Source organism: Halyomorpha halys, unplaced genomic scaffold (genome assembly GCF_000696795.3).
Source record: "Halyomorpha halys isolate HHAL.00 unplaced genomic scaffold, Hhal_1.1 Scaffold1131.1, whole genome shotgun sequence".
Classification (NCBI taxonomy): Eukaryota; Metazoa; Arthropoda; class Insecta; order Hemiptera; family Pentatomidae; genus Halyomorpha; species Halyomorpha halys.
Window position 1 is genome coordinate 146,958 of NW_027112528.1, and position 10,903 is coordinate 157,860.

General features: G+C 36.0%; 1 protein-coding gene across 1 annotated transcript in view; it reads left to right on the forward strand.

Moving 5' to 3' along the window:
* The window catches only part of LOC106688463 (zinc finger protein-like 1 homolog), a gene marked incomplete in the record, with an annotated part of 35,289 nt that overhangs the window by 14,007 nt on the left and 10,379 nt on the right, over positions 1-10,903 (forward strand). The window contains 2 exon segments of the mRNA XM_067050352.1: positions 108-301; positions 3,968-4,121. Coding sequence (XP_066906453.1) covers positions 108-301; positions 3,968-4,121 — 348 coding nt within the window.

A 10,903-nucleotide genomic window follows, 5' to 3' on the forward strand; every position in this document is an offset into this window, starting at 1 on the left:
CTGGAAACGTCTATGAATAGAACAAATATATGTATATAAAACAATGTATTTTTATTATATGTTTTTGGCCTTTAAGCATATATAATTTTATATATATAATTTTTTAGATGTTTATCATTGGGATTGCTTGGATCAATTTGTCCGAGAACTACCAGATACAACAGCACCAGCAGGATATAAATGTTTACAGTGTCATGAAACACTTTTACCAAACCCTGTCCTTGCTTCACCGGTAGCAGATGCCCTGAGGGAGAAATTATCAACTGTTAATTGGGGAAGGATAGGCCTTGGCTTACCATTAGTAAGTTAATACTTTATTCTAAACACATTTTATAATTGTTCTGTTCATCTACATTATCCGGTTTTTACCGTTTTTGCTTAATATGTCATTTCTAAAGGATTTATTGTAATTAACACAATTTTCTCTTATTGAAAAATCTGTTAGGTAACAATACACTTTGCTAGAAACAAGGACAGCAAACCAAATTGATTTTTTTATTAGTGTAATTTGTCATGAGAATAATAAAGTGAATGTGAGGTCCTATAGAGAAGCAAATATAGACTCAGATTATTTATCGGAAAGAAGAAAATTATGTGAGAGATAAAGCCTAAAAGAGTAAATGTATGGTGTTTTTCAATTGTATTCAGCTGAAGAGTATTTCTGGATTCAAGGACTTCTCAGATACCTGGTTAAATCATTATGATACAATAATTATGAATTCTTGAGAAACAAATGTAAAATGGAAAATTTTAAGCAAAAAAATCTCAAAAGAAGCAGTGTTATTGTAATCCAAGTTAGAGTTATTAGCCTTGGTTAAATAAAAATTGTGGGTAGCCAATCCAAATAATAAATGTGATGAGGGAAAAACATTCTTTTTTTTTAATGAGTAGTAAAATGGCATAATAAGGGTGATCAGAGTGAACGGAGTAAGACTAGAGCAGGTCGATAATTTCAAATATCTACATGTTCATCTCAACGAAAGTGGCTGGATTGATGAGGAAGTTTCTCAGAGAATCAGTGGAGCTGGAAGAGTATTTAATTTGTTTCAAAGGGGTTTCCTGGGTAAAAGGGAAGTGACGAGAAAAACTAAAATGATCTATAAATTGACGTTCCTCCTTATTCTTTCCTACTCTTCCGAATCGTGGACCCTCACCTCGAAACACAAGAGTCGGATCCAATCCATGGAGATGTATTATCTTCGTAATATGGAAGGAAGGACACAATGGGATAGAATACAGAACAGCACCATATGGACTAGCCTTGGAGTTTAAACTGGCTGAAAGCATCCTAAAAGACCACAAGCTAAGGTGGTTTGGACACCTCTTTAGGATGGCCCAGGAAGACGTATGAGACTCGTGTGGGAGGAGATTGTTATAGAGGGGTTCAGGGGGCTGGATATGGACTGGAGTAGGAGAAGAGAGTTGGTTCAAGAACGAGACATCTGGTCCAGACTCTACAAATCGTAACCCTACTCTACGCAAGCGGTAAAGGGGATAAAATGATTATGTTGAGTGAACTGGCAGAGCTAGATGATTATTAAAAGGCACCGCTAGAAGTTAGAGGAAAATTCTCAAGCTCTACTAACTCAGGCCTGTCCATATTTAAGGTCAACTGTGTTGCTGGATGTATAGATACCCTTAAAACTTTTTATGATGATCTTATCTCGAGAGAGAGTTGAAAATGAATACAAGCCATACATTATCCAGATCAGGTTTAAGGAAGGGATAATATAAGTGGCAAAAGAAGTGGTACTTAAGGAATGGAAAGATTATTTCCAATACACCTTAAATAGAGTAAAACCACTTAGACAACTTTTTTAAAAGTCTTGGGGGGGAACGAGAATGTATATGCAATCTTGGTTGATTTTAGAGATTTTATACAACTCCTAATATCAAGATTGTATTTAGAATGCTATGTTGGGACCCCAACATCTTATAAGATCCTGTAAAATGTGTGTTGACAAAAGAGTGAGAGAGCAAAGTGACCTGATTTTCCATTATAAAACCCAGCCTAAAAAAAAAAATTAAAAAAGTGACATACTGGAAGATTGCTGATTGACCGTGTGTATCAATGAATGGAATATGGTCCGGGTGAGATAAGACTATATTCCATTCATTAAAAAAAAGTGACTGCTTTTTATTGATACTTACTTACTGTATAGTTCTACAGCCCAAAGTGGATCTTGGCTTCTCTGATAGCTTTTTGCTTTGTTTAGCACAATTTCATTACACTTCGGTGATGCTATATCAGCCAAAAACTGACCAAATCTAGCAGAATTCATCCTTCTTTTCACATAATTTTGTGTTAACTTTTTACTAGTACAAGAAAGGTTTTAACTCAGGAGGTGATTTATAGAGTTTAGAAGGGTTAATTTCAACGAGGAGAAAATGGTTGGGGATGAGGTCAATGAAAAACACAAATAAGTTCGATTAACCTATTTTTAATGTGCCAACGTTTCGGCTAGAGTTTCTAGCCTTCTTCAGGGCTAAAAACAGAACAAGATAACAACCACAGTAAGTATAGAAAAATAAAAAAGAAAGTATAAACAGAATAATTTTACACATAAAATGAATAATTTTACAAAATATAATTAATAAAATGAAGTGATGAGAGAAGCGGGAAATAAAATGTATACATAGATAATTGAAAAATTGGGTAAAATAACATAATTGAGGAAATGAAATAAAAATAAAGTTATGTAATGCAAAGAAGTATGAACATATTAGTTATTATTAATTTAAAAATTCAAATATGAAAAGAAAATGAAAATTGAGGGGAAGAAAATATATGTAACAATAATGGATGATAAAGAGGCAAATTATAAGTATAGTGAACAGAACTTATAACGCGGGTAAGGAAAATGGATAAAAGTGGAGAAAATAAGCGGTAAGAGTAAAATAAAGAAAGGGGAAAGAAAACAAAAAAAGAATAAAAACGAACCTGTTCGCTGGAAAATCAAACGCCTAATGGATACTGCGCTAATGACGGCCAAACTCAGAATTAAAAAGGCCGTTACAACAATGACTAAGTGTTTTTTTATAAAGAAAAAACGTTACGAGAGGGTGAAAATATAAATAAAAAGTAGAAAAATTTATAGGAAGAAAGCGTGTGAGAGGGTGATGACAAATGGTGATAGGAAGAGTTAAAAATATATACGAACCAACGAATTACCGAATAACGAAGTACCGGAAGATAACAGTGTCATGGTTATTTAACAACAGTTAAAAAGAGGAAACGTAATATAAGTGGGGGACAAAAAATGTGTAAGAAAAGGTTTAAAAGTGAAATAATACGTTCAAAGGTGGGCAGAAAAAAAAAGTAATATGAATTTATTAAAAAAAAAAAAAATTTAAAGGTGAAAATTACTTTTTTAATAAATTAAATATTTGTGAATATGTTTAATTTCGACTTTTATGATGTTCATCATCGACTCCCTGTAAATGGTTGATGTTTATAACGACATGTTAGTGGGCTTGTATGGCTTATAAGTCAGATATGTGGGAGAATAACTTTGAAAATTGTTTACAAGTTTGTTCATCAATAAATAATTAAATTTAGATTAACTTGTTTTCTGAAATATATTTTATGAAAACATTAAAAAAAAGATAAGAACTTCAGATATAATTTTAATTGGATATAATCAGTAATTTATTATTAAACTCAAATTTTAAACTTTATAGTATAATTAATATTGTAAATATTAATACCCTGTAAATCTATTATAAAGTAAAATATAATATATATTTATGATATATTGAAATATTATTTTTCATATTTAAAAACTGTTAACCCTCCTAGGTATAAATGGATTATGAACTATCTGTTTTTATCATCATATTCTTATGTATATCTTAGTTAGGTACTCTTCTTTCTCACTAACCTCATTTTTAGTATGAAATTATTTTTGTGTTTAATTACTTGATGTTATTTGATTTTCATTAATAATAATTTCACTTGCTTTTTTAGGCAGCTGAGGAAGAATTCAAGTCTTTTAAGAGAAATGTTCCTAAATCACTCTCTTCTACAAATACCCTAGGGATTATTGACAATTCAATATCATTAAAAAATGATGTTGTTGTACACATAGAAGAAACTAGTGCTCCTCGTCCGGAGGAATCAGGTTAGGTTACTTATTGGTTTTGCTACCAAAACTACTTTATTGATTGTGGTGTTATTTTACTGGCTCTTAATTTTTATCATAAAGAAGTCTTATTTTTCATTGTGCTAATGACAATAGGGATATCTGAACTTTAATTTGTTTCATAATTACTTCAATATAAATCCCCCTAACTTCTTCAAAATAAATGTTTTTTTGAAATTGTCCAATTACTAAGTAGCATAAATCCTCAACTGTTTTAATAACCAATGATATTCTTAACAGCTATCACAATGAAAGAATGTTATTGAATAATGTTAGAGTTTTTGTATTTTAATCTTCAAGATTAAATTCAAGTTAAGATTGAAAGTTTTTTTAGTTTAAACTAGGAAGTTTGAATTTAAATACTGCCCCATTTAGTAAGAACACAGTATCTTTCAAAAATTCATTTTTGAGAGTTTTACATCACTGTAGTCAGGAAAAATTATTATTTGTTTTAAAATTGTTGAAAATACAGTATATAAATAATTTTGTTAATTTTAATGTCTTAAAATGCAGTAATTGCAACATGTTTACTTATTAGAAATGCAGTAACTTCCTACTGTTTAGTAATCACATATCACTTTCTGCATATTTACTAAAAAATTGCCAGTTACTGCATTCTTACAATGAGGTAATTTAAAGTGTTTGCAGGAAGTGTAGGATACTATCAGATAGTTTTATCTAAAAGTGAATGGATTATGTACTAGTTAAGTTTAAATTGTATGTGTAATGTTCGGAATCCCATGTCAACGATGAAATAAATAAAATTTTATAACAAATAAAACTATAAAGAGAACATAGGGAATTAATTATTATAAACTAAACAAAACAAAAGAGAGGGCTTTCTTTAACCCAAAATAAAATATTTAATTAAAATTAAAATCTACTGCTACAACCCATGAAGGGTCAGGGGTTCAGTACTTTGTAAGGAAGTACTTTTACTAGACCAACGGTTGTGCAAGCAGGTGATTTGGTCATAATCACACTCGACTGCTAGATTTTTACCCAATTAAGGGTACCCAATTTTTGAGGCTGGGTATACCTCAGGAGGGCTCCAGTATCCAGGGTTGACTCATGACTACAGTGTAACAGAAAACAATTTTCTACCCAGGCAGGTTCGAACCCGGGTTCTTGGAGCTACTCGCATTGTTCCTTACCACAGTGCCACTTCACTCCCCCAAAATATTTTATGCTCGATAATAAATAAATAATGTCTGGTGGATAAAAACAAAAATGTCTATCAAACTTTATGTTGAAGATGAAGGCTGTGTAGATGATAGCCTAAGGAGAATGATGGCAAAGTATCACAGTTCTAGATCGCAGTCCTCTCTTAAGTTAAAGAAAGAGGCCATGCAAATGATAGCTGTAGGAGAATGATGGCAAAGTATCCCAGTTGTGGATCAGAGTCCTCTTGTAACCAGACACAGTGAGTACCCCCAAGAGTCTCTGGCAACTATATTTCTTTCCTCTGATTTCTATATCCCATTGCCCCATTTTGTTCTTTACACACACCCTCACTTTATCCAATAGATCACACCCTATAATTACTTAATATTCCTGAGTCTTCTTACCCATTACATGAGCTGTTACTTGTTTCCCTAAAACCCCCCTTATTTAAGCCCATTACTGCCTACTCCATTAATGCTGCAGGGCCCACCCGCTGCTCCTCTGATATTGAGTCTGCTTCCGTTTCTTGGGTTCTCAGTATCTTCTTCCGTCTCTGATATTCTTGATCCTTCTGAATCTTCTGAATGTCCCTGGCCTGGCATTTATTGAATTTTAAGTTGAAACTTATACACGAATCAGTATCTAATTTTTGCTATTTAGAAATAAAATATTAGAATTAGTACTCAAAAAGATTGGAAGTTATTAGGTGTTCAATTCTGCCAGGCCAGGGACAGACCAACCCAGCACTTTTCAAATTTCGAGTTGAAACTTATACAGGAATTAGTACCTAATTATTACTATTTAGTACTAAAATACTAGAATTAGTACCCAAATATTACTGTTCAATCATTGCAGTCTGGGATAAATTAAAATCTCCGGTGATTGATTTGTTATAAAAATACTGGTTCTGGATTATAATGGCTTTGACAGAACCTCCATTCTCGCTACCATCCCCAACCACAAAAAAACGCCTAATAACTGAGGCCCTCTATATAAACCTTGAAGAAAAACCTGTCAACCACAAAACTGACTAAGATAATATCTCCGTCCCTTATAGACACATATCAAACCTCATCAAACACACTCAGCACTGACTTTAAGACTATTTTACTTCCCTCCTTCCCTTATTCTCACTCCATTCTTGAACTATTGTGGACACCCAAAACATTTTTTTTATTTTCTCATTTTTCTTATTGTCTTAAATTGTATCTATTCACTTTTATCTTCACCATATTACATCTACATCCTATTTTATGCTTATTCAATAACTTTATATATATATATATATATATATTTTAATAATCAAAAATTATTTAAAATAAAATAAAAAGAATTTTAATAGTTTTAAGTAACTTCAAATATAAAAGATAGCTTGGGTTCAAATTAAAAACTTTAATATTATTTAGATGATAGAATTTTATAACATAACAGACTCTTTTCTCAGGGTGGGTTTCCAGGCAATCAGAAACATACGACACTTTACCACGAATAACACTTAAACTTAATAGCTATTTTACAAATACAATAAATTCCAGTTAGAAACAAAACTAACCAATTACACATCTTCCCCTGATGATTTATGACTATTGACATCCTCTTGTCCATGACACTATTTCCAACTCCTCACAATGGCTTCCAGTCCTTCCCTCTTCTAACCGATCGATGTCCTCTCACCAGGCCAGCCAAATCAAGAGTATCTGTTTCCTCTCTTCTATCTTCAATGTTCACTGGTTGATCCAAAAATAATTGATTGTAGTATAATCGCTCTGCTTTATTTGCTATGATTTACGATGCAAATAGTTTATTGATAATTGTTATGTTCTTCTATTTCTTCTTTGATTATTCTTTTTCTATAATTATTGTATAGAAACAACAAAAGTTGAAAAATTTCAATCTATCTCAACATAAACAATTCAACGAACACTTCGGAAGGACGCCTTCCGCCATCTTCCTTGTTTTGAACAGCATATTTATTTTAGACAATGAAAACTGGTTAGTTTGCTTTTTGATTTAAAATAACAAATAAACGATATACATAAAATAAAAACATAACTAAAATCATTTATCTATAAATATCAACTATTTATTAAAAAAGAGGATGTTGCAATATATATATATATATACATAAGTAGATATTAGGCTACTAGCCTATGTAAACATTGTAAAAATGTATATATAGAGGATTAAAAGGAAAAATAAAGTAGTCTTTTAGTTGATCTTGTGCGAGTCATTTCATGGTCCTTTTTCCCTTTTTTTTTAAAGTTCTGTTTTTGACGGAGTTTAACTGGTGCCAAAACCTTAGACCTTTTAAGTCCGCACGTTTTTTTTTTTTTTTTTTCTTCTTTCGCTTCGTTCATTTATTTACTAGTTTTTTATCTCTCTCTATCTCTCTTCTTTTCTTCTGTCTCTCATATTCACGCACATGACTGGCCGAAAAGCAGTTAGACCGGCAGTTCTTAATCTAGAAAACTTTGGTCTAGACAACCAAGGAAACCCAATTCAGAAAATGCGACCACCATGCCGAAAGCACATGGTAATGCGCTCGCCTGGATTAGGGTGCAAACGGGCTGTGATTGCGTCATGGACAGAATAGAAGCAAAGAAATCAGAAAACCTTCTGGACTGCAGGGACACTGATGAACTGAAGCCTGCAGTGGTCTGCCGGGTGAAATGATGCATCCACCCCTAACCAGATCCAGGGACACTATGGAGCACGGTGAAAGAGAGGAGAAGAAAAGGCAGTCCAGTGGGCATTATGCCCCTGTACTGCTTTCATGCTACAACAGGAAAATGATGCAAACTGACCTGGTGCAAGCTTGCATGATATTCCTGTCAACGATATTGAAAGTCCAATTAGCCAAGGAGATTGGAAAAAAGAGAAGGCATACCCCAGAAACGTTCTTTTGTAGAGAACTCCCAGGAATTGATTGATGCAAGTTCCCGGGAGAAAGAATCTCACATGGCACCCGATGATCATGACTGGATGAAGATCCATTACAGCCATCCCAGAAATTATCAGAACCCGTGGAGTAGAAGAGAACAGCAGGAGTTTACAAGAGATAGGCTAAGAAAACCGGAGAGAAGAATGGCCCCAGAAAAATCATCGGGAAATGGATGGGCGGAGGGAGGACCGTAAATGCCACGGGTGTGGCAAAGTAGGGCATTTGGTGGCCCAGTGTCCTCACACTTGATACTACGAGTGCGGGAATGAGAGACACATCGCTAAACAGTGCTCCTATATGTACAGAAGACGTGATGGGTATAGGGATGAGTCCATGGAGATAAACGCTCAACAGATGCAAAAGAGAAGTAACAGACAGAAGACAGAAGGCTCTTCAAGCGAGTCTACAGAGGTCTCTGAAGTATCAGAAATGGAGGGGGAAACTGAATAATATGGGAGTGGAGGAGGTCTTCTGGGTTTATAGAAGAAACAAGAGGAAGGAGAACCTCATCTGAAATCTGAGGGGGGTGCCAGCAGAGAGGCAACCACATGCTGGTGAATAATAGTATAAGGAGTAAACACGGCGGTCTGCCTATCATCGGAGAGGGCGGAGTGAAGTGTCTCATCGATACTGGCAGTTCTCACACAATTACCAGTAGAGAAGTGCTGGAGAGGTTGCAGGATGATAGAGGGAAATTCCAGGTTCAGGTATGTTACTGTAAATTAGTCACCCTGGGTGGACCCTGTAGCGTAGAAGGGGAAGTAGAAATCGGGCTGAGTAAATGAGAAGCGAGAGAGGGTAACCTTGTACACGTGGTGAATAGCATGCCGTTGGAGTATCAGTTGATTGTTGGATGTGATTTGTTAGAGAAAGTAGGCGCTTATCTGAGACTGAACAGGGAGAAGTGGCATGTCTCAATAGGGGGAACGAAATTTTGTTCTCATAGGGTCAAGAGGAGTGAGAAGGTGAGAGTAGGTGCGATTTCTAGCATAAAGGATTGGCGTCACTCCATTCAATTAGAATTTCAGGATATTTTTTTTGAGAGGGGCTTACATTGGGGGCGACAGGGGAAACTGTCCACAAGATACCACTTAAAATGGAAAGTGTCACATATGTGAAAGAGAGAAGGTATCCACTGTGCCATCATATCTGAGAGGAGTTAGAGAAACTCAAGGAACAGGGGATCATCATCAATAGTACATCGTCCTATAACAGTCCCTTATGGGCGGTTCGTAAGAAGGGTGCGCCGGGGGATCAGTCAGATATATATCAGGTGGTGATAGACTATCCGATCCCTTGTTTTGAAGACATACTAGACAGATTCGGGGCGCTAAGGTGTTTAGCACGCTGGATCTCAAAGCGGGATACCACCAGATAAAGATGCATAAAGGGACCAACATAAGACGGCATTCACGTTTGAGAGGAATCACTATGAATTCACGCGGATGCCATTTGGATTGAAAAACGCCACATCAGCTTATGGATGGCCTGGTCTGGAATTCTTCCTCTCTCCCATTCTTTGCCTCTGTCCGCCTCTGTTCCCTTGTTTCCATCTTCCTGTCTCCTTGACTACCTCGGTTCCCTGGCTTCTCAGCTTCTTCGGTCACCAACGTTCTCAATGCTTCCGTGAATTCCCCAGATGATCTACTCAACCTCCAGTTGCTTCTCCATATTTGTTGGGCGTTGATCTCTATTGGTTCGCCCCAGTCCACATCTCTTCTTCGGTACATGTATGGGCACTGTTTGGCTATATGGCCCCATTTCCGCATTCGAAACATATGGTACGCAGGCACTAGGTGTCCAATCTTTCTGCATACGAGATACTTGCGGTTCTATTGGCGACTGTTATGTTTTGCCTGGTTCTGTTTGTTTCCCTGATTTCTTGCCCTGTCTCTCCCACAAACTTGGTATGCTCTCCTTTGCCAAGAGTTATAAGTATTCCTAGGCCAATTGTATTTGATCTGAGTCTATCCCGGCTCTTTCACTTCCATTCGGGCCTCCTGTTCCCTGGCGATTGTATCTATTAATTCCTGAGCAAACTCTACAAAGGAGCGTTCTCTCGGCATTGTTTCCTTCTTCCTCAGCTTTTTTGCCAACTGAATCTTTAGTACATTGGATAGGAATTGCATGCTACCCTGTACCTGGATTTTCTCCATCATCTCGCTGAATTTATCAGCGATTCTGTTGTATCGTGCCAGTAGTTCCACAGCATACTGTCCATTAGACTGTCTTGGTTTCTTTGTCTCAATCAACATCATAAATATGTCCTCTTCTGGGGTCCACTGTCCTCCTCCAAACGCCTTCTTCAATCTTTCCTTGAGGACACTTCTTTTACTCTCCAGACGACTGCTGCCCTTAACACCTCATCATCCTCACTGTCGAGCAGGTTCAGCTGTCTTCGCTTCTTTTAGACCTATCAGTCAATCATCACCTTTTAGGAAATGACTTAGTTCCCCCTTCTCCCCGGTAAACTTCTCAAGGTCGGAAACTGCCTTTCCTAAGTCCTGGGCGGTTACCATGCAGACTCTGATCCATTCTAGCGTCGTGGCATGAGTTTCCGCTAAAGAGACTAACGGTAATGGCTCCATCTCTGGGTTGTCTGCAGCTACAGGTTGGTTGTCTGCTGCTAGAGGTTGGTTGTTTTGGTTCATATTCT